General features: G+C 49.2%; 2 protein-coding genes across 4 annotated transcripts in view; one reads left to right on the forward strand and one right to left on the reverse strand.

The window, feature by feature from the left end:
• On the forward strand, positions 1-16,113 carry ACTR1A (actin related protein 1A). 2 transcript variants are annotated; one of them, XM_080620766.1, is made up of 11 exons: positions 1-142; positions 5,664-5,728; positions 6,584-6,659; positions 7,397-7,522; positions 8,285-8,409; positions 8,721-8,937; positions 9,529-9,621; positions 10,315-10,489; positions 11,309-11,370; positions 11,740-11,780; positions 12,134-12,274. In XM_080620766.1, the coding sequence occupies exons 1-11, from the start codon at positions 95-97 to the stop codon at positions 12,234-12,236; spliced, it is 1,131 nt and encodes a 376-aa protein (XP_080476892.1). In that variant the 5' UTR covers positions 1-94; the 3' UTR covers positions 12,237-12,274. The 2 variants fall into 2 exon arrangements, with proteins under 2 accessions (XP_080476892.1, XP_080476893.1); XM_080620767.1 differs by lacking the exon at positions 1-142 and adding an exon at positions 896-987 and having other exon boundaries at positions 12,134-16,113.
• The window catches only part of MFSD13A (major facilitator superfamily domain containing 13A), a 13,728-nt gene continuing 4,724 nt past the window's right edge, over positions 14,694-23,697 (reverse strand). For both annotated transcript variants that reach the window (XM_080620763.1, XM_080620764.1), the window contains exons 2-9: positions 22,080-22,348; positions 21,542-21,621; positions 20,212-20,661; positions 19,217-19,334; positions 18,200-18,296; positions 17,305-17,476; positions 16,573-16,766; positions 14,694-16,385 (exon numbers count right to left, since the gene is read on the reverse strand). In XM_080620763.1, coding sequence (XP_080476889.1) covers positions 16,138-16,385; positions 16,573-16,766; positions 17,305-17,476; positions 18,200-18,296; positions 19,217-19,334; positions 20,212-20,661; positions 21,542-21,621; positions 22,080-22,244 — 1,524 coding nt within the window. In that variant the 5' untranslated portion in view covers positions 22,245-22,348 and the 3' untranslated portion in view covers positions 14,694-16,137. The remainder of the gene's footprint in view (positions 16,386-16,572; positions 16,767-17,304; positions 17,477-18,199; positions 18,297-19,216; positions 19,335-20,211; positions 20,662-21,541; positions 21,622-22,079; positions 22,349-23,697) is intronic.

Here is a 23,697-nt window from a genome sequence, read left to right on the forward strand (position 1 = left end):
CATCGCCCAGGCGGCCTCGCGTCGCCGTTCCGCGCGTGCGCCGCCGAGGGCTGGGCTGTTGCTCCCTGACGGGTGGCTGCGGCGGGTCCTCGCCATGGAATCCTACGACGTGATAGCGAACCAGCCCGTCGTGATAGACAACGTGAGTGCGGGCGGCCAGGCGCCCCGGGAGCGGGGAGGGCGGGAAGGGCCCACGGGGCGCAATCCCTTTGTCATGGGGGATGGCCGCGCCCCGCCCGCCGCCACCATCATTACCCCCCCCCCCCCCTCCCGCCGGCCTGGCCGCCGCCTCAGGCCCTTGTACAGCGCCGTACGCTGCGTTCTCGCAGGTCGCCGCCGGGGCGGGGCGCCGGGGCTCGGCGCACAGCGATTGGCTGAGGTGCGTGTCTGTCACCCACTGGAGGGCCGCTGCCCCTCGCCGTTGGGGAGCAGCCCCCGCCGAGGTGTGTGTTGGCGGGGCGCGGCGGCCCAATTGGCTGTGGCGCTGTCAGTCAGCGGGGGGGGCAGCCCGGTGTTACCTGCCCGGTACCTGTGCTCATTGGCAGCCCGGGCTGCCCGTCAGGCGCGGCTGCATCCCGGCCGGGCGGCCCCGCCTTGTGGCGGGGGACAATGGGGGCTGGTGGGCTCGGTTTAGGCCGCGCTGCCCGCTTCCTCCCTGAGGGACCGGGCTGGAGGCGATGCCCTGCAGCCAGCGCCCCGTCACGGCCCAGTGACCCCAGCACGAGCCATTTCCCCCCGGCGTTGGTCACAGCAAGAGAGTGCTGGCACCCATGGCGTGGATCCCGCCCCGAATCCTGCAGGAGCAGAGCTCCAGAAGGAGTTGCTCCCAGCATGGGTTGCATCAGCTGTAATCTGACAGTGGGGTGTGGCGTTGCAAATGGCTGCTCCGAACTGATAATGCTTCTCATGAGCTCAAAGCAAACCTTCCACTTGTGTGGGTAATGGCTCGGCTGGAGAGGAACAAGAGTTATTGCATGTCTTGGTGAGGTACTTCTGGGTCCAGTTCTGAGTAGCTACATCCATGCTGGGGTCTCGAGAAAGGACCATCCAGGAAGGGGTGGGAGGGCATATCTTGGACCCTCCCTCCATATAGTGAGTCACAGATTGATGCTCCTCCCTTCTGACTTCTGCTGCCAGTGATTCAAGATTTTGTTGTCTCGAAGAGTCAGTGCTGTGCTCACTTCTTTGTCTGTAATCTTAATTTCTGCTGAATCTTTTTGCCATACAAGATGTGGACTTGCTAGCCTAGCACTTCTCAACCTATTCCCTTTATTCCCCATAGGCTGAATAATTCTAGGTCTTCTCAGATTGAGCCAATTATTTTTTCTGACCCCTTCTTTGTTATTGATCTCAGTTGCTTCTCTACATGTTTGAGTTCTCTGACACAGTTTTGGTTTTGTTTTTCTCCCCTGGAACTACAGCAGAGAGATTTAGTTAGACATTGAAAGAAAATATCTAATGGAGAAGGAGATTAAGCAGTAGAATTGACCACATGTAGATAAACATGTTATCTTCTTCATTGGAGATGTTAAAGAATAAGTTGATTGCTTCTAGAGATGACTGGAATAGTGCTGGAATGACCCTGCTGCGATGTCAAGTGATTAGCTAACCATTAAAGTTACTTCCAGGCACCCTGGTACTGTAAGGATAAGTTTGTTGTGCTGCATTCATATTATAGCAGCCTATATCCAATTTTAGCATGTCCTTCTGTTATTTAGCACAGCAGTTGCACCCCTGCTTCAAACCTGAAGAAAGGCTCTTGTGCCAGCAACTGACTCTGTTTCTTCTCTCATTTTATCAGCTTGTCTTATGAAAGCTAATTCTTCTTGCCTGTCTGATAAATGAGTTTCCCCCCTTCCCCTCCCTGTACAAGAAGCAGAATGAAGCAGTTGTTTTGACATCTGCCTTGGGTACTGGCAGGCTGTCAGCTAGGAGCCTTGTGGTGACGCTGCATTTTTGGTACTCTCCGGAGTTCAGGCAGAGTGGGAAGTGGAGCTGCACAGAGCAGGTACCGCTGTTCCTGCTGCCTCATTGCTGCTTTACCTCAGAGAGTTGCAGGCACTTTCACAGGGCTGAATGTTTTCCCATCTCATGTATGAGAGGTTGTGAAGGGGGAATTGAGATACTGAGCTGGTGGATGAACCAGAATCCCCCAGTCTGAGCCCTGCTCTAGCATCTCAGTGTGTTCCAAAAGGATGTTAAAGTATAAAGCTAAAAACTCAACAAGAAGGGTTTTTTCTTCTTACCAAACAGTATGCTCAGCTGCATGTTTTCAGCAGGGAGAGTTCTGTAACATACAGTGAGAGGTTGGAGCTGTGCCTCAGCACAACCTCAATACTCTTCATTGTCTAATAAGTAATTTCTAAGAGTTGTGTTCCCGTCTTGCACTGCATCAAGCATTTTCTGAAATAAATGGTCTGGGAGCCGTGATGAACATAATGCACATATAAGTAGTCAGTATGGTTCAGCTGTGTCCTAAGCAAGTCCAAATTCCTTGACTTCCATGGAGTTGTCTCTGTTCACATAAAAGAGGATAAAATCTGGCTTTGTAGTCTATGTGGTGGCATTTTAAACAGCTGAGCTGTCAGTAAGGGCTGTTGTCTTTAGTTTGTTCTTGATCTTATAAAATATGTATCTAATAAAACAGTTTTACAACAGTATGAAACATACAGTCTCCATAACAAGTGCTACAAAGCAGATTGACTCTTGGTGGTTTCCATTTATATTTGGGTCCTAAATGCACCAAGATGAATGAGTCAATAAGTGACTAGCCACAGAGCTAGTGGAAGAGGCATGTACAGTTACTTCAAGGTACTCGGGGGACTTTTTCATGAGATTATCTTCCTTGACCTTTACATTTGACATGTAGTTTTTCTTTCTTCTATTCCAAACAGAATGGAATGAAAGCCAAGCCAGGATGGTTATTGGTGGAAGGATGTTATTCTTTATGGTTTTTAAAAGGTTTTAGTAAATCAGAGGTTGTAGCAGAAGAGAGGATGCATGGGTTTTTTGCTTATTTGAAACAAAGATTAAAATCTCCAAGTTTTTACTTTAAACCACCTGAATGAGCCAGGGTTACTTAGAAATTTAAACCTTTTTCTTTCATTGCACAGGAATCTGAGTGGTCTATAATAAACAGATTTACGCAGTGCACACATAGCTTCAAAGAAGTAAAATGTTTTCAAGAAAAATGGAATAGGTCAGAAAGTGCTGTCAGGTCTTTGTATTGCGGAGATAGCAAACAGCTGTGCTTGGTGTGTTCCCAGGCACTTGGAAGCACAGCTCTGTTGAAGTCTCATCCTACAGCACATTCAAAACAGTCATTCCTCTTTGACTCCAGCTAGAAGTTCTGAACTACCCACATATTTGGTTAACTTTGAACTTCGATATGTAAACCTTAAAATGCAGAACTTGCTGGGAATCTCACCAGGACACAGTGGGTGATTTTCAGCCTGGTATAAGGAAGTTTCAGTCTCTGCGTTAAAACAGGAGCATCACTGTTCTCCTGAAACCATTTCTCAGCAGCAGACTGTGCTGGCAGCAGGAGCAGTCATTATCTTGAATAAAATAGTCAATAAGCACAATATTCTGATGTGGTTATGGTACTGCTTTTGATTCAACTTTTTTTCTACAAGACTTGACAAAGGATGGTATTATTTCCCAGGTATAGAGTTGTTTATAAGGAAAATAAAAATAGTGGATTTGTTCTTTGCTTTGCTTTGAAGTGAGTAGCCAGAAGAGTCTGTCTTAAGGGAAGTCTTTTAAACACTTCACAGCCCACTTTGTCACAGTGCAGACCTCGAGATGAAACTGAAGTCCTTGCCTAGAGGTAATAGTCCTGCCCAGGTGCCAGCTTGGGTGTGTTCCTTGAGCCAGCCTGGCTGCAGGTGTTGGTCAGGAGACAAGGATTCAAGAAATCTACCTTTTGTATGTTTTATAACTAGCTAGGTTTGGTTTGCAGGATGTTCCTGATCTCATCTCCTATGGATGCATCCTTGCAAATCTGATACTGGCAGGTTTAAGGCAGGAGTGCCCTGGTAACAGACCACAATCCTTTGTGCAAAGCCTGGCACCCTGTTTGAAATTGCTGATAAAATAGAATCACAGAATAGTTAGGGTTGGAAAGGATCTTAAGATCATCTAGTTCCAACCCCCCTGCCATGGGCAGGGACACCTCACCCTAAACCATGCCACCCAAGGCTTCGTCCAACCTGGCCTTGTACACCGCCAGGGATGGAGCATTCACAGCCTCCCTGGGCAATATAGCTTGGGAATAAGGCACTGGGCTGTGAACTGGAGAGGCTGGGGCTGCCCTTCATTCCTTTCTGCTGAGCCTGCTCTGGCTGGTAACCTCTGGCAGCCCAAGCAACTCATTTGCTTCAGCCTCCAAGAGAAAGCTGTGATGCTGGCCTATGCAGAAGTGGTGGGAAGAAGAAAGCAATGGAGGAGCTGCATTGTTACTAATTTTGAAATGCTCTGGGGCAGCCAGAACATCTTTTTGGCCTCAAAACCAGAGCATTTCTGCTGTAGAGCCCTTGAGAGTGAACAGTCACTTCACAGGTCATGGGTTTCAATGCAGGCTCCCATGCTTTGCTCCCAGTATGTGATAAAGTGGAACTGCTCCTCTTTCTGCAGAGAGTTTGCTCCCATACTAATCTAGGATTACCAGTGTGGCTTATGCAAGGAGATGCTATGAAAATCCATTCCTTGGCAAACTTGGGTATTCCTGCAAGCTGCTCATTGTTTCAAGATGTCATTTCTTATACAGGGAGAGGAAATGGAGGAGGGGAAGGAGTCAGCACAGATCCAAGTTGATGATGGAGTTCCCAGGATGCTTCCGGATGACACTGATGGGATGGGAGCTGCAGGGCCAGATGCCTGGCACTGACTCCCTGCCAGGGCCTCCCTGTGGCTGGTTTTGTCCACTCTGTGTTTGCTCTTTTCAGTGTTGCAGAAGGCTTTTTGGATCGGTGCCGTTCTGACTGCCATACTCAATCTCTTCTTCCTTGTCCCTTCTAAATAAGCCCTATCCTGTCAGCCGCTCTTCCTGCCTCCAGCCTTTCCTCTAGGAGCCTGACTGGCACCTTTGTTCTTCCCACATCCCAGTGTGGGTTTGTTTCCAGTGTCTTTTCTGACCACATTTCTGTGACCTGCCTCCTTAGTGTTAGCTAGTTTATCAACCACCTGATCTTCTTTTCCCTAGTCTCAACTCCAAACTGTTTCACACAGTCCTTTCCTACCCCTCCTCTGACTTTATCCGCCCTCCCTCCATCCTTTCTAATCTTCTTCTGAGAGGCCTACAGCCTTCATCCTCCCTCTTTTAGCAGGGTTAGCCTCTTGCCTCCCTAGCAACGGCACTGGGTAGAAAAACACTTTGTACAGAGCAGCATTTAGGTGTGCAGGACCTAAAGCAGGACCAGGATGCTCCTGGGTGTTTGCCCATGTGTGATGTGTCACTGCCAGGGAAGGTGCCAGTTACTTCCCTTTTGTGGCCATGCCGGCACCTTCCCATGCCCAGTCCTGCCTGGAGAATCAGTGCGTGGGGAGCTTTATTCCTAGTAAAAATGAGAAGGTCTGTCAGTGATTATGTACTTTGCTGCTCCTTTAAAACTTGTGAAGATGACTGAATGAATGACAAACTTACTTATCTGTTGCTCCCACAGGGTTCGGGTGTGATTAAAGCAGGTTTTGCAGGCGATCAAATACCGAAATACTGCTTTCCAAACTAGTAAGTATTCTGCTGGTCTTGTTAGTTTCTTAGTGCCTTGTACCAATTGTCTGATACATAGAGGGGAAGAATGGTCCAATTTTGTCACTGGAGAAATGAATTATTCTATTTCTGCCTGCTGCACAGAAGCATCAGGGAAATGCTACTCTGCTACTAAGCACTTTGAGATTTTTCCAGGGGGAACACACCATAAAAGATGACTTACCACTTTGTCAGGCTCAACACCCAACCAGAGCTGTAGGATTTTTTTTAGACTTGAGACATGAGGAAAAGAACCGTCAAAAAGATGAAGTTGGGACAAGAGGTATGAAGACCTCTGTACATCTCTGGTGTGTGATCTGATGCCTTGATTCCTGCCACACTTGGAAGTTTTCTGAGAGTTTTAATAGAAGGAGGACTGCTGGATCAGGAACACTGATAGTCACTGGAGTGGGTTTTTAATGAGTATAATTGTGTTCTGTACAATGAGGTGGGTATGGGACTATGAGGGTCTTATCTGAGAAGCCTACCTGGGCTGGGCAACACCATGTGGATCTATGGGTTCAGACCATTGCTCAGTGTAGCCATGCTCACCACAGGCACTGCTGAATAAAGAAGTCCTGAATCACCAGGGAGAGTGTGAGCAGACTCAGCAGTGTGTTCTGCCAATTCAGAACTGTCTACAATCTGTTCCCTTCACCTCTGATTCTTAGATTAGCACAGAGTAAACCTGGGTCTGTCTGCACCCTCCAGTGCCTCTGCACTCACCTATTGCTTTAAAAGTACTGATTAGGACAGAGGAACACAAAGTAGTTAATCCTTGGGTGCATCTGAGCTCACTCTGTAGAAGTGTTTATACTCTTGCCTCTGTTCCAGTGTGGGCAGACCAAAGCATGTTCGTGTTATGGCTGGTGCTTTAGAAGGGGACATTTTCATTGGTCCAAAAGCAGAGGTAAGAAACTTATATACTGCATTTCTCCATACATCCCAGTATGCTGTAGTAAGGAGGGGCTGTAGCAGTTGTGCTTGAAAGGGCTGTGGTTCCTTGGTATCATGTGTAGATCTGAAGAACAGAATGGATTGTCACTTTTAAGTATGTCCAAGATGGAGTGGAAGGCTCCATGAAATTCTCATGCCAACCTGCTGATCACAGACCTTTCTCCCAAGTCCTTCTCTCTCTTCTTTTTCCCTAGGCTACTTCTAGGTCTGTATGGTTACATCCCCATCTTTTTGATGGGGAACTTTAGAAATGGACCCTATTTGGTTGCCTTTTATTTCCCTGACGTGGGCAAGAAGCTTGCTTTCTGTAGTCCTTCTTTGTCAGCATCGAAGTCATATGGTCTTACATTTCTTGTGAGCCCTCCAAACTGCATTCCCCAATACCACCCTGTTATGTTTTATATCATAACTGAGCTGGTAGAACAAAAATACCATTTGATAGGTGTCTGTATGTTAGCTTGAAAAGTGTTAAAATGGAATGTGCTTTACAGATGCCAGACTTGGTATAAAAAGGCCTTGTTTAATCTTGTGAATGCTGCTTTGGGAGAGAAGTTTGTGATCGATGTTTGAGTTTTGCCCTATATGCTAGAGATAAGTTGTCTTTTAGTGGAATAAAAAGTGAGTTAGTCATAGTGATCAGAAATGTGCATACCTGTCAAGACTCAAACAATCACTCTTGTGTTTGCTCAGGAGCACAGAGGTCTCCTCTCGATCCGTTACCCTATGGAGCATGGCATAGTGAAGGACTGGAATGACATGGAGCGCATTTGGCAGTATGTGTATTCAAAAGACCAGCTTCAGACATTCTCAGAGGAGGTAAGATACCTCATTATGAATGGCACGGATGTCGTTCAGTGTGTGTGTAACACCAGGACCCTTGGAACTCCAGGAAAGATATGGGACTTTTCTCTTCTTTCTAAATGTGTCTGTTAAACTGCATTCTTTCACCTCTCAGGAGATCCTGTACAAGAAGTATCCAAGCAGAATTCCTCCCCAGATCTAATGTTCTGGCATGATGGAAAATCTGACTTTCAGCATTTGTTATTCACGCTCTCTCTTATGATTCTGCTTTAGGCCAAGTGCTTCTAACTTTTCCTGTTCTGCCTGCACATCAGGCATATCCACTCAGCTGTGACATTTGAAGTGAGGATGGAGAAAACCACAATCCTGTGGTCTGGAAAGAGCTGACCAAAAAACTATTAAATGACTGAGAGCGATAGGTTGTATAAGTGGAGCAGGAATATTTCTGCCTGCTCGTGGTAAGACCGTATGCCTTCACCCTTAGAAGAGTGTGTATATTTTGGCTAACTTGGCTGACTTCTGGCACTGTCAGTCATCTTGTTCATCCTTCATGGAGCAGGGTTGCTCACAGAGTAGATTTCTTAACACTTCTTCATATCTAGACCAGAACCCTGCTGGTCTTCCAGCTTAATAGAGGTTATTCACAGACTAATACAGCCCAGTAGCTGAAGTTACTCCTTTCTACCTGTTCTCTTGCACAAGTGAACAAATAAGCAGAAATTTTCAGGAACACATGCTCCTGGTTACTGCAGCACAGCTCCGTCTTTTCTTTACCAGCATCCTGTGCTGCTGACAGAAGCACCCCTAAACCCGCGCAAGAACAGAGAGCGTGCTGCTGAGGTGTTTTTTGAGACCTTCAATGTGCCGGCACTATTCATCTCCATGCAAGCTGTGCTTAGCCTGTAAGTGTTTCTTGTCTTTGATCTGTGCTTGTGAAATGTTGCCATGAAATCTACTTTTAAACAAAAAAGCCCCACCTGTGGAAGACCACACCGATGGCTGACTTAGCCCCTTGTCAGGCGAGAACTGAATCTTTTAGTTTCTGTAATAAAGAGTTTACAGGAATTTGCTGAACTATGATGAGAACTATTTTGGGGAGGAAGAGGTTAGCCCTTGTTCATGTGAAACCTCTGCTCGCTGAGCCTGGATGTGCTGCATGCTTGGGGTCACTCTGAATTGCTTGTTCTGACTTGATTGTTTGCCCCTTTGCTAGCTACGCCACTGGGAGGACTACAGGAGTGGTGCTGGACTCTGGGGATGGTGTTACCCATGCGGTTCCCATCTATGAAGGCTTTGCCATGCCTCACTCCATCATGCGGATTGACATCGCTGGCCGTGATGTCTCCCGCTTCCTGCGTCTCTATCTCCGGAAGGAGGGCTACGACTTCCACACAACCTCTGAGTTTGAGATTGTCAAGACCATCAAGGAGGTGATGCACTGTCTGTTTCTGGCTTTATCCAAGAAGGGACTTCTGCCCAAGGGCAGTCGTGACTTGGGGAAGTCTGTTTGGAAGTGCCAGCCTACCTAGCTCCACACCTCATTCCTTTGTCTGTCAGAGGGAGACACTGCTTGAACAAGGGCTGGTGGACAAGATGACCTCCAGAGGTCCCTTGCAACATCAGTTATGCTGTATTCTGGAGACTTACAGTCAAGGTTGCATCTAATCACTATTGAGGGGCTGTTAACATGGAGATTGAGACAGGCTGGTGATTCAGAATCTGTTTTGCATTTATGTGTGCTGCAGTTTCTCAGGGGCTGATGATACCTTTGACTAGTGTTTTTTTACCCTTCGGGGCAAGGGTCTGTAAAACCCATGGCAGGTAGGGATCACAAGTGGGATATTACAGGTATTTTACCTGATGTGAGCCCAAAAGGTCTTTTCCCCAGCACAAAATATTGTTGACATTGGTCTCCCCAAAGGGATATACAGATTTTGATTGTTAGTGAGAAAAGTATTTAATCAGAGGCATTTGGGTTTACCCTTCTCATCTCCTCCTCTGTGACTCTGTTTCCTCTCCAGCGTGCCTGCTACCTGTCAATAAACCCCCAGAAGGATGAGACTCTGGAGACTGAGAAGGCTCAGTACTACCTGCCAGATGGAAGCACTATTGAGGTTTGTAAGGATTACCCTCAGAGGATCATAATGTGAAGCGCAGGGTTTCCAGAATAGCCTTCTGCCTAGTGATGGGAAACTTAATGCAGTGTTAGGTGGGAGGGGATAGTTTTAAAAGACCAGAACCCATCCCAGGCTATTGACTGGGCACTAGAATTCCTAGGGGAAGCAAACATTGTTAGAAACTTCACAACTCCTACTGGAAGTCCTGGGTAAGGATGCAGTGCAGCCATGGGGACTGAGGGCAGGCTCTGATCTAGCAAATCTTTATGCAGATTGGGTATGGAGTGTGAGTATGTGGCTTTCATCTTGCCTAGAGGAGCACAAACAATTCCTTTGAAGAGTGAGTTAGGAATATTCCTTAAAGACCGAGCCCACTATAGAATGGTTGAAGGAGAGGAAATACAGGTCTTACCTCCAGCACCAGAGGTGCATCCACTCCCTTTTCTGCCAGTGACCTGCTATATGGAGCTGAGCAAGTTTCTTCATCTCTTTGATCTGCAAAATGGAAATAGTGCTCTTTCTAGAAGTAGACCAGACTGGTGTTCACTTGGGAACTAGTGATGCAGCGTCAGTGCCCAGGATGCTTCATTGCTCTCAAGTGTCACTTCAGAAAGGCAGGCCCAAACTGTAGATGATGCACAGAGCCTCACTGCTGTCTCTTCCCCTCTGCGTTAACTTCTCTGCTTGCAGATCGGCGCTGCCCGTTTTCGAGCCCCAGAGCTCCTGTTCCGGCCAGACCTAATAGGGGAGGAATGTGAAGGACTCCATGAGGTGCTTGTTTTTGCCATTCAGAAATCAGACATGGACCTGAGGCGAACGCTGTTCTCCAACATCGTGCTGTCTGGAGGCTCCACACTCTTCAAAGGTTCCTGTTCTCTTCTCTTTCAGTGGGCTGTGACATAACTGATCTCTTGCTTCCTTCTCATGTGAAACTGCAGAGATAACCTAGATCATCCAACTTGCCCTGGGGGGTGAGGGCTGTGGGAACTCTCCTCTCTCAGGGGGGTTACTGTCTAACTTTATGAGCCCTAATCATACCCTTCTGGGTATGCAGCACACCACTGCCCTTGCATGTCACCTCCTGGGCTTGCAGAGCTTTTACTGTTTTCCTCCTGAGTCAGCACTAAGTATTTCTTTTCCTGCTGCTGTAGTTCAGGATATTTGAGACCAGGTACCTAAAAGGCCCTTGAATCTCCTGAGGTTCCATTAGGTCTTTTGCGTTTGCAAGAGTCCAACAGTCCTGGTGCTGCATACATGTGTGCCAGCTACATGTGTGCAGAAAGCTTTCTATCCCTCCCCTTGGTGCTCAGGTAGTCCCCATTGACTTAAAGATGTCCCCTGCCAGAACTCCTGGTCTTCCCATTTAAACCCTGCTCCCCTGTACACATGGGCTGAACACATGAGGAACGCACAGGGAGCAAGGAGGTCCTGGCTGAAAATCCTATTTGCTCGTCACAAGCTGCTGCTGAGGGATAGAACCCAGTGTGCTGTGTTTGAAATGGGTCTGAATGAGACCAGATCACGTTATGTTGCTGGCTGTGTTCTGTGCCTTTCCAAACTGGTCTGTCTGTGAGATCTGGAGTGGACAATTTGAGTAGGACTGCATAGGACATGTCCACATTGTTAGCAGATGAAACCTGGGATTTGGCCGAGGGGCTAACACTACACACTTTGTCTTGTGCAGGCTTTGGTGACAGGCTGTTGAGTGAAGTGAAGAAACTAGCTCCGAAGGACGTCAAAATAAGGGTAGGAGCAATCTCTTTGTGTTTACACTTCCTGCATGTAGTGTTCTGTTGCCTTTAAAGAGCTGTGCTGAGAGGGCAGCTGCCATTTGCTTCAAACCAAAAATGACTTTCCTGAGACAGCCCAGCAATATTTGCTGTTGTGATGAAAAACTGTTTTCACCACTGAGAAGGTGGCTCCTCTGACAGTGTGGCCCCTGTCCGGGATTCTGGACCACAGTGGCTGTTTTAAGGGGTGTTGTTAGGTGTCCCGCTGGTGGGAGAGATCATACCTGTGTTTGTCAGCTGTTAGCCATAGTGGAATGGGGGCAGCATGCCAGGAGGAGCAGTCTGGAGCTTGGGAAGGTGTTGACTGATTCTCTCTTTCTCTCAGATATCAGCTCCTCAGGAGAGATTGTATTCGACATGGATTGGGTACGTAGTACATGACACATCTTGCTGTGGGATGGGGGCTAGGGAGGTGCAGCCTGACACACTTGCATCATTGTTCCTTCTGTGTCAGGAGGGTTTGTTGTTCAGCTGTACGATGGTCAGCAACCAGCAGGTTGTTTGGGAGGGGGAGCTGCTGCCAGGCTGTAGTGCTGGCACATCTGAGGCCAACAGGAGAGGTAGTGACTGTCCAGAGCGTGTTTCAGCTGTAGATAACTGGGACCCTTAGCAACTTTCTGATGTGGGGAAGCATCGTGCAAGAGAAAGAGCTCATCTCTGCTCAGATACGACGAGAGTGCTGCCAACATTGTCTTTTAACCCATACTGTCTCTCCCCAGTGGCTCTATCCTGGCCTCACTGGACACCTTTAAGAAAATGTGGGTTTCGAAAAAAGAATATGAAGAAGACGGAGCTCGTGCCATCCACCGAAAAACCTTCTAGCCCTGGGACCTGTCCTCAGTCTCCTCCGAAGACTCACTTCAGTTCTAAACTCGCTTTTCTGAGTCCGAGTGTCTGAGAGCTGCCTGTGTGTGTGTGTGCGCCAGCATGCCCCGATGTCACTGAGCAAAGACAACAGCAGCAGGAGGGTTGTATTAGTACTACTAACTTCTTATTTTTTTATTTTACTTTTGTTGGTTTTGTTGTTGGTTTTTTTTATTATTGGAAAGGGGAAAATACCAATCCAAATGTCTCCAGAATGGCCCATTCCTTTTTCATTTCAGTCCCTTAATTTCTGTATCGCAATCACATTTGTCACTGTAAAACAAACAAAGAAGCAAGCAAAAACAAAGGGAACAGCTTATAGAAACTGCCTGGCAAGCCAGAAGGGAGCCAACCACTGCTTTAGTCAGCCCGACTGCAATGCCTGGATTGTCTGGAAACACAACCAAGGCCCCATAGCTACTTCCTTCTTCAGCAGCGGCTTCACCATCAGTAGGTTTTCGAAGTTGGTTTTAATATATATATATTATTTTTTTTATTAAGAGAAAGCACATTCTCAACAGTTAAACCCATTTGCCCCCACTGTTTTGGGTGTGTGAGTGCATGTATGCCTGTATAACTTCTTAGCCTGATGCGTGGGTCTGCACCGCAGCTGGAGAAGTTGGTGATAGGACTTAGTTTGTATTGCATGGAGTAGAACAAAGCAAACCTAATCAGCTGTCATTGTACTAGACGGTTATTCTCTCGTACCTTGTTTTAAGTACCTTTACTTCTCTGGAAGCAAGTCCCCCAGAATGGGGGTGAAGGCACTTGTGTGTTCCCCCTCAACCTGCCAAGATTTACAGTACTGAGTTCTTGTGTTCTTTGTAAAAGTCGAGGCTGTTTCCCTCCTTCCTGCCACGTCAGGGCAAAAGGGAGCATGTATTCACAGCCAGGCATAACTCCTGTGTACTTCATCCATTCTGGGGCAAAAACAATAATTGGAAAGGTGCATTGTAATGTAAAAATTGTTTTATTTATTGAAATGTCTGAGGATATCTCAAATAACTGACCACAGCACCTGGGAATTACGCTCTGGGTCTTCTTTGAACACCTGATGCCAGCTGTCCCTTGCTCGATGTTAACATTGTGTACAGCACACTTGCTTAGCGCAGCAGCCAGCCCTGTGATGCCACCCGGTAACCGCTGTTCTCTATGAGTGCACTGAAGGAGAGGACAATAAACCCTACCAGGACATTGGTGCGAGCAGCAGGTTTGTGAGCAGGACCTTGTCATGCTGGCTGTGTGCCTTTGCTCAGCTGGTAGCTGCTTTGCTTCTACTGCTCTACAGGCAAGGGCAGGGCTATGGACCTGCTTGCGTTGGGGTGTGCCACTGCTTCCCCTTCAGGTTTGTCTTCTGCATTATTTGGTGCTCTTTTGTTTCTGTTTTCTGCAGTACATGGCAGTAGCAGTGGAGCTGGAGTTGCTCAGTGGCGGTTCCTCCCTGTTCCCCTCCATCCTATTCATTGCCATGCATCACCTTGGGGTCACTCGCTCTCAAGCGCAGAGCTGGGGTAGGAGCTGGAGGGCTGCTGCAGAGGAGTTGGAAAGCGGGTGCCTTGTTCCAGCCCAGGTGAATGGGAGCAGCAGCATGTTCCCCCTGTGGGCACCACAGTCCCAGGGCCCACCACTGGGCTCCAGAGGCTGTAGGCAGGCAGGAGTGGCAGTCTCCTCCCAGCTGAGGCCAAGCTGCTTGTTCACTTACCCCTCAGAGCAGACTGTTTTAAGCAAGAACCCATCAGGTAGAAAAGAACCATCAGTGCTCAGCCTTCTGCTGGAAAACCAGTTCCTCTCGCTGATTTACTGCAGCATGTGGAGAAGCAGCATCCCCCCTCTCAGTTCCGTCAGCACGTCCCAGGCAGTGCCAGTGATCTCCTCCTGCTCCCTGCCCCACTGCTGCCCTTGCAGAAGCAGCAGTGCTCCACTTTGTAACCTGCAGTGACCAGACAGAAAGGTGCTGTCTCTGATGCAGCATTTGTTTGATCTGCCTGACTGTTCCCTCGCACACTGTCCAAACCATGTTGCCTGGTGGTGCCCAGCATACTTAAATAAAGTTGTTCATATACAACCCTCAAGCCTCCTGGCCTCATCTTCCTACATGTGCAGTGTTAAGGAGGTAACCTGTGTTCTTCTCTTCACTGCAGGTTTGCTGCTGGCTGATCTCAGCCAGAAGACACCATTTCTTGTCTGGAATCACATTCCTGGCCTGGCTTTTGGGCTGCAGGGAGGAGGGGCCTGGGCTTCAGCTGTGGTGTGCACTGGTGATGTCCAAAGCTGCTCTACTCCCCAGCAGCCATTATCCCCAAGACCTCAGTTTTTCACTGTGGAGAGGTCAAGGCCTGGTGCAGTCATGCCCCTCTTCTCCCACACAACCCTAGCCAGGTGCCATCCACCTGCTGGGAAAAAACCACCAAGCAGTACAGAAAAGATTATCTTTAATTTCTGAGATGAAGAATCATTCCCAAACCTTGTGGTAAGCTGCACATAACTTAATGATTGGAACACCAAGAGCTACAGAAGCCTCACAGTAGGAACATCTTGGTCCAAGACAGAAGGCAGCCATATCCTGAGGCAGGATGGCAGGTTTGTGGGTGACCCCAGAGGGAACCTGGCACTAACCAGCACATCCCTATGCATACACTTTCAGACACTGCCTGCACGCCCCTCCTGCTGCAGGTGCACACAGGGCAGAGCTCTGCTTTGGCACATCACTTCTGCCCACCCCCAAATGCAATGCAGAGACTGGAGAGACACTCCCTGACCTCAGGGATCCCTTTGGTGACTATCTTCCCCCAGCCAAAACCACCTGCTCCCCTCGGGTGCATGGCCTGGCAGCCACCGATCTGGTCACACTTTGGGGCACCATTTCAAGTGGAGACCATCTGAGATGTCTTGTCTCTCCCCACAGGGGTAGAATCCCAGCCCTGTGCCAGGCCAGTGTTCTCAGAAAGGCTCCAAAGAGGAATCAAAGGCACAAAAGCAAGTCCTGGTGTCTCCTCCAGGCTGTGCTCTCCCCCTGCAAGAGAGGAAGGTGCCAGCCTGCCTCACTGTCACCTGGGAGGGCCCTGGGCAGGGAGGCACTTCCATGGCTTTATTAGGGGCTGGTTCTGTGACCTCAGCCCCACAGCCCCTGCCAGAGTGGGAGCAGGCTCTCAGCTGTGTGACACTGTGCTAAGACAGGGCTGCAAAGGGGAGAGGAGGGATAAACACAGGCGGCAGGACGCCAAATGCCATGTTACAGCTCAAGGCTCCAAGCCCAGTGCCTTTCCCAGCCTGCAACAACTCCCTCTGCAAGGCTACTTGCAGGAGGCAACTCAGCATAAAACAAGCGCAGCCGGCAGCCCCTGGCTGTGCAGGATATTGTTCTGGGAACAAGAAATACCTTAGTGGATTTGGTCCAAGAACTGCAGCACTGTATGTGGGAGAGGTTGTAGCATCTACTGGGAAAGGCCTTCAGGGTCCTCTCATCCCTGCTCCTGCTGTCACCCCCTCAGTCGCTTGGTCCCTCAGGAGCCTCCTGCTCCACTCTGCAAAGTTGCAGGGCTCTAGCAAGGGAGGACTCCCTGCGCAGTTCTCTTGCTCTGCCAGAGGCTGTGGTTCCCTGTGATTCTGTCTGTCTCTAGCACACGCTGCAACCCAGCACCTCCAGCTTCCTACGACAGGTCAGGATAAAATGCTCTTGCTACTGTGGCCAAGTGATTTACCCCAGGCCCCTCATGCTGAACTTCTCTGCCTTCCCCAGTGGCCACCTCTTGGAATGGAGAAAGATTGGCATTACAGCATTTCACAGTGGAGCTGTAAACATTGGGCAGTCTCAGCCCACCAGCCTGCATCCAGGCACATCCTGCAGGCTTAGGCACCCCTAGATCGTTTTGACCTCTGGTGCTTGAGTCAGGTTCTGGCGCTGAGCCTTCACCATCTGCAGGCGCTTCCCATGTAAGCTGAACTGAGACCAGCTGAGGAGCTGCAGCAGTGCACATGTGATGGGTACGAAGACAAGGAGGTAAAAGCAGCCCTGGCGAAGCGTTGGCTCCAGGAATGCAGGAGACTCCAGCTTCGGCTGGGCACTCACCACGTTACTCAAGGGGTTGCGCTGGAAGATGTCATAACCTGGTGTCAGAGTAGAGTTTGTGAGACTGGGATGGGTGGGGATGGACCTTTGTCACCCCAAGTGACTGGCCTTGGAGATGCAGAGACCAGACACAGCCCTCTGCACCCACACAGGACATAATGGAGGACACTGAACTCACAGGTCTGCCCTTTTCTGCCCCACTGCCTTCTCTGGGAGCACCCTTACCTGTGTATGTGGAGAGCAGCCAGGTGCCAATCAGAGGGGCAAAGGTCTGGCCGGGCTTGGTGACCAGAGCCACCATCCCAAAGAGCAGTGCTGAGGCTGCCTGCTTCCTGCGGTTCAGGACTAGATCTTCATCCACCAAGTCGGTGACCACCAGGTTGAGCAACTTACAGGTCCCTTCTGTGAACACCCGGTTGCTGCAGAACAACAGACAAAGCACTGAACAGGGACACCAAGGAATTATGGGAGCAGGTGAGATCAGAGGAAACAGAAAGAGAATGAGAAAGGTTCCCCCACGCTTAAGAATTTCAGAAGCCCTGGTTAGAGGAGGGGAACACTGCTAATAATAAGCCTTGTGTACCCTGCAGCGATGCTCTGGATCAGTCCTGACCTGTCACACAGACAGGCCCGGGAATGGGACACGCTGGGGACAAGCTCAGGGCTATCATTGCAGGGAGGCTGCAGAGGAGAGGAGCTCAGCTCAGCAGCTGGGAAAGGCTGCTGCACGCTGCCCCCACCCCTGCTGGGTCTCTGTCCTCCCCCACCCTGCTGCAGACACAGCAAGAGGGCTCTGCAGTGACCCATCCCACACTTGGGTGCTGTCAGAACTGGGAGCCACGTGGCTTCTGTGTGACCCTGGCTACAGTTCCCTGCCTCCCACTCCTCTCCCCAAGACAGGGACAAGTCATTTTCCTCCCCAGGTGGCAGAGGGCAGGGGAAGGGAGTGCTGCCTACCTGGCAATGAAGATGCAGAGCAGATACACCTGATCTGGTCCCGCCAGGAGCATGACAATGCTGAGAGCCAGCTTCAGGAAGAAGAGTCCTCGCACCACAGCGTAAACCCCATAGCGGCGGCAGAGGGACAGGAAGTAGAGGTTGTTGAGGTGGGGGGCAATGTAGGAAACACCTGAGCAGAGACAGAGGCACAAATAGCTTGAGGGAGTTTCAGTATTTACCATGCCCCCAGGACCGATACTGGAAGAGAACAGGGCTGCTGTCAGCAGCAGTGTTGTAGGACACATGGTACACAATAACCCCCAGGCATATACAGAAGGCTGCAGCAGATTTACACAGTGGCTCTGTGGCACAACACACATAACACTTCCTACAGAGGGAAGCCTTCTTCCAGTAACTGCCTGGGCAAGAAGGAAGAGAAGACTTGCCCAGTGTCACACAGGGGCTGGGAGCAGAAATGAGAGGCACAGGACACTGTGACCAGTCCTGACTCACACAGAACCCTCCCATGGTACCCCTGGTAACTCTAGGACCAATGCCCACGTATCTGTGGCAGCCTGGAAATGGTCCAGGCCACAGAGCTAAAGGGATTAGATCTAGGGCTGTGTTCCCTGCTGCATCCCTGGGACACCCTCTGCAGCCACTAATGCTCAGAACACCTCCTTTGTGGAGTTTAGGTCAGAGTCCAGCACGCTGGGCTCCTCATCACTAGAAAAGGCTCCAGGTTACTTCTGTGATCATGAAGGACAACTCAGAGGTCTGAGGGAAGCATGTGGGACATGTGCATGTGTGAGTCTTACAGCCCAGAGAACTTCATGTGAGTTTGGGAAGAGCAAACCCAGACTCGAGCCAAGTCCTAACCTGGCTGCTCCCTCCAGTCCCACCTGAGACTCACCAAGCAGGAAGGATCCCGTAGAGACAGAGATCTGGTCTGACAGCAGGTGCTCCAGGAACAGAGGGAAGAAGTTGCTGTTAAAGTGGCAGTGAAAAACCTGTGAAGGCAGCATGCAGATGAGCTGGTTAGCAGGAGCAGCAGTTAGAGAGCAGAAAAAGCTAACAGCCTTCTGGGCTCTGTTATCCTGGGAGCCCTGTGCCAAGAGACCATGCACGGTGGGCCTGTAGTACTTCAGCAGAGCAAAAGCTTGGCTGTGACTGCAGGCTGAGACTGCAAAGCTGAGACTGCAAAGCTGCAGCACCACCAGCCATGCCCACTGTTTGATCAGCGTTGCTTCCCAGCTGCTGGGGAAGGCAGGGCAAGGAGGCAGCAGTGGTGACCACAAGGGTTTGGGGAAGACAGTGGCACAGCAGGAGAGAGGAGGCAGCTGTCAGGAACAGAGTTGAATGCAAAGATACAGACCAGCATCAAAAGCCTGCCTGAGGGGAAGTGAGGGATCCCCAGGGAGACAGGGAGCTGTGAGTGCAGCACAAAGCTGGGCAGGCTGCCGGCATTTGGTAGTAATCAGTGAGAGGATGAAGAACAGAAATGGCAAAAGCCAGCTGGGGGGTGGATCCAGCTGGACAGTGAGAACAGTGATGGGAGCCTCGGGAAAGGAGAAGGAGACTGCTGACAGCCACGCCAGCAAACTGCACTCCTGAACTCATCCCCACCACGAGCCAGGCGTTGTGCTTCTGCACCCCAGATGGGCTGTGGTGAGCTCAGCCAGCCCCTGAAATCCAGCTTATGCTGCAGAGAGAGGAAGCAGCACCCCACAGCTTGCTCAGGAAGTATCCTTGGGTCATAACAGGGAGAGTGGCTACCAGCTGGTGAATAAGCTGGCATGTGCAGGAGGCTCCAAGAGCAAGTGGGCACTGGAAACCCCTCTGGGGGAACTCATACACGGCTGAATCACCACCTCAAACAGGCAGAGGCAACACTCAGCCTCTGAATCACACACATCACTGCTGCGCCCACCTGGATGAGGTTCATGCCGACAAACCAGAGGAAGTTGCGATGCCGGGAGAGCTGCTGCAGATACTCTGCCAGGGTGATCCTCTTCTCCAGAGGGACGGATGGTTTCTCAATGTACAGCCTAGAGGGAGAGGAAAAAAAGCAATCATAAATCCCTCGCACCAAACAGGGGAGAGTCCACAAGCTCTCCCTTTGTAAATGCAGAGCTGTCTCTCAGCTCCCATCCCAAACATCCCTCTCCCTGAGCCAGATCGAAACAGCAGAGTCTACACTAAAGTTTGCTTATTGCTAGCAAGAGCTACAGGCAACAGGTCTCTCAGCATTTGTCTTCCAAACTCAAAATTCAGGTATCTGTCTATAGAAGCATCCTCCTTTTATTAGCCATTCCACTACATATATGCCAGATCCCTGTGGTTAGTTCACCTGGCACATCTCATCAAGATCTGCTGTGTTACTGCAGCATAATGCTGGCAGCTCATAACAGGAGATGACAACTGAGGCAGCCCAAAGAAAAGCAAGAGAGCTGAACATGGCAAACCAGCTGCATCGTGGCCTTCCAACAGCCCAGCCACTATCAGGTAGCTAAAGTGAGCAAAAGGGTAAGAGACATTTGCTTATTCCACTCCAGAGGGAATGGGCATCCAGGTGGCCTCATGTTCAAGCAGCAATGCTGTCATGATAAGCTGCTTCTGATATTTTGCCACTCACAGGCCTCACTGGGTGCTCATTTCATATTCCAAACACTGGATGGCCATATGGCAGGTCAGGGCTCTGACTCCACTTTGGGCCAGGGGTGTCATGGGATAGTTTTGTCCTACTTAGGAGTCAGTGTGACAGAGGTGATTCTGAAAACCGTATCAACAGACAAGAACCACAGAGGATTAACAGAAGTTTGCCTCGTCATGGATCTTCCCACAGATTTAGTTTGCTGTACTGCATAACAACTCTACAGATCTATGCCAGGCCTTGGTCCCTGCTGCAGAACTGGTGACACTTACTCTTTTAGGGTTGATTCCTGGTTCCATTTTGCTTTCCCACCAGACTCAAAGCGCTGGCGGAGCAACTGCGTGGACAGGGTGAAGCCAACGATGGAGCAGAGGGCCAGCAGGACGCAAAATATGCGAAAGGAAAAGAAGTCCTCTTTGTTCCACACTGCATAGGACGTGAAGACAGAGAGGGAGCCTATGGCACTAAAGAGGGAGCAGTAGAAGTTGAGGCTTGTCCTGTCTTTTGCTGAAACAGCCAGGTCTGCAAGCAAGGCATTGTGATGGAGGTCGACCATGGTGAGGAAGCTGTCATACATGCAAAGGCAAAGAAGGAACTGCAAACCAGGATGAGCCCAGGCAACCCAGAAAGCCAGGAAAGAGATGGCAAAGAGGGGGCCATTGTGGCTTAGTGCTTTGAGTCTCTTCAGAACTACTTCGGGGGAGGAAATCTCTGCTCCTGACCTGCAACAGAAGACAAAAAACTTTAGACACCTGGACAAAACCCTGCATAGAATCATAGAATAGTTAGGGTTGGAAAGGACCTTGAGATCATCTAGTTCCAACCCCGATGCCATGGGCAGGGACACCCCACACTAAACCATGTCACCCAAGGCCTCATCCAACCTGGCCACAGATTCTTCCTCTCTGAGGGAGTGGTATAAGTGGCATAAGCGTTTGCTTATATAACAAACACCCACATCAGATACCTTCTCAGCTAACATGAACACACTGAAAATATGGGTTTAAGAAAGTCAAAAAGCATGAAGGGATGTTTTTGATCCCTGATAGTGCTGCACTTCCTGTGCTTTGCACCATGTAAATAATTTCAATGAGCACTTGAAGTTTTCACTATTTCCAGGAAGCTACACCATGATTATCATTAAAAGCTTGCTGCAAATACATGAGAAATGCTAATGGCCAACAGTGATCCATGATACAGGGAGTCTGGGAATAACTAGCCTCAGGCATTCCAGGTGGAAATAAGTGTCCTTTCACCCTGTGTCTCCCAAACCATCTACAGACACTCCTCAACACCCCACTAAGAGGTTTGCTTATAAAGCAGGGGCTTGATATTTCAGACACCCATATTTTAAGCTCTGTACCACTCATATGATTGTTAAGGGTTAGGGTCACATTTACCACATAAGTGTGTGACAGCCAGGTCCTGAAATAACATGCAAAGAGTACTGAACATCAGAGATGCCAGGAAAAGGAGGTATTTAAGAGCTCCATGCCTTAGAAACTATTCCCACACCATCATTTTAAAGCTTCCAATTTCACATCATCTCCCTCAAAGACTAAACAACTCCCCAGCCTCTGCTGGAAGAGGGAGTTAACTTACTGCTGTGTGCTAAGGAACACTCGGTCGCTCAGCCAGCCGAACAGAGGGTCATTAAGGCTGTTCCAGATCAGAAACACTGTCTAGGAAAGAAAACAGGACAGTGAAACAAAGCACAGGACAGCTCCTGTCAGTTCTGTTACTGAAGCAAGCAGGGTTGAGCTGGCACAGTGAAAAACCAGCAAGAACCATCCCAGCACACCTTGTCTGCCTCACGCCACAGGATGATTCTGCTGTCTGGGGCAACTGCCACATTTAACACAGCAGGGCCAGTGGTTTTCACTGCTTGCGAAACACCCCAATGTCCCCAGAGGAAAGGCAGTCTTAAGAACAAAGTCTCTGGGTTTTCTATCCCAGCCTGTCCTATCTTTATATGACTGGGAAACCCTGAAGAGTCTAAGCACTTGGAAGGCTTCCTTGCTCCCTCTCCAAAGGGGAACACTGTTATTGCCGCTAATGCTGTTCACACTTCTAAGTGAGAAGCAGGTTTGGTTTCACAATTTCTTACTTAAGAAGGCAGAAGCCTGTGGAAAACACTAACCTCTCCAATCCAAAAGGACAGTTTATCAATCTTGTAAACAGAGACAAAAGTGTCCACGTAGTACAGGAGGAACACATTGTGCAAAATGGAAACAAACAGCGACAGGGACCCGTAGATCACTGCAGTGGGCAAATGGAAAATACAAGCCACGAGTCGCAACCCCATGTCGGTGCAGTCAGCATTCAGCTCCCTGGATCACCTCCATTTCAGATGGGATGTCTTATCCCAGCACTTGCGACATCTTTGTTGGGGCCAATCCATTGTTTTTCCTACAGGAAAATAAAATTAAACCAGGTTCAATTTCTTTAAATGAATTAGCAGTTGAATCAAATTAATTGGTCAGTCTTTGTCTGCAGAGATCAGAATTCATATTGCTTTGAGGAGCTGTTCAAAAGTGGATTGGACGAGATTTAAGAAACTAAAAGCTGTCTGCTGCACTAAAGCTGTTTCACTAAGCAGAGGCCAGGCTGTGGGCTCCCAGAGGTACAAGTGTCTCCTCACGACCAGGCTGCCCTGTCCTTTACCCTGTGATGTTCTTCCTCATCTCACAAGTAGCCAGCTAGCTCTTTCCAGCTCTTCACAGGAGGAATCAAGCTCCAGAGCTGCAAACAACAAAGCAGCCTTCAGAAAACACACCTCGTCACTGACAGTTTTAGGTACCAGTGTACATTTTTAGCCACATAAAAATGCCAACAGCTATGACATAACCTCACGCACATGCTGCTTTCCCCAGGCAGTCACAGCTGACTGCAAATGGGCTGGCTCAGACAGGAGATATTTATGGCAAGCGGTGTTGCTGCTTTGTGACATGAAGAGACACAACCAGAACATGATGGCATGCAGCAGACATGCTACCATCATGCGATAAAGGCAACCAGAAGTTGTTTAGCAGCTGTCCAGCTCATCTTAGAGTAGCATGAATTTTAGGATAAGTGTTTGAAATAAAGATGCTTTGGCTGGACAGAAATATATATGGAAATAAAACAAGTGGAAAAGCACAAGTCCCTGTATGTTCACAGAGGGCTGAGGTATAAGGGGACTCCTCAGGCTGGCAGTGACTGGAGCTCAGAGCCAGGAGATGGCTCCATCGTTCTTCTACCATGTACTCCCACGCTTTTCAGACTGAGCCCCCTCTCACACTCAAGTTGCTGCAGACCAAAGGCAGAACACAGGCACCTCTCCAGAGGCACTAGTGTATCTGGTGAGGTGTTAAGGGTTCTTAAATCAGTGTAAGTCGCCTTCTCCAGCCGGTGCCATCATAAGGAGCCCTGTTCACAGCATACGCACGACAGGTGACAACAAGGTCGCTATCTTAACACTGTCAAAAGCAAGGTAAAGGGCTGGAAGTTACTCCTATTTCAGCCCTCCAGGGTCTGCATTCACCCAACTCAGATACATTATGGGGACTTCACCACACAGGATAAGAATGAGCACTTCAAGAATGGGAAACTCTGCACCAAGTCAGCCTTCTTGGGCTTGCAACATCAGCTGCATCAAGTCCAAGGAGAAGATCGAGGGGAAGGATAAGCAGCTGGGTATGAAACCTGATGAAACACCAGTCCCATTCAGCACTTCCCAGAAGCCATGAGTCTGACCACTTCTAGGCAAGATCAGAAAA

The sequence above is a fragment of the Psittacula echo genome (assembly GCF_963264785.1).
Source record: "Psittacula echo genome assembly, chromosome: 6".
In the NCBI taxonomy this organism is placed as follows: Eukaryota; Metazoa; Chordata; class Aves; order Psittaciformes; family Psittacidae; genus Psittacula; species Psittacula echo.

What these genes read in the sequence shown, in the direction of transcription:
- ACTR1A (XM_080620766.1), top strand. Translation starts at nt 95, where the DNA reads ATGGAATCCTACGACGTGATAGCGAACCAGCCCGTCGTGATAGACAAC. An exon ending in CAGATGGAAGCACTATTGAG is followed by an intron (nt 9,622 to 10,314) that starts GTTTGTAAGGAT and finishes CTCTGCTTGCAG; the next exon opens with ATCGGCGCTGCCCGTTTTCG. An exon ending in CGAAGGACGTCAAAATAAGG is followed by an intron (nt 11,371 to 11,739) that starts GTAGGAGCAATC and finishes TCTTTCTCTCAG; the next exon opens with ATATCAGCTCCTCAGGAGAG.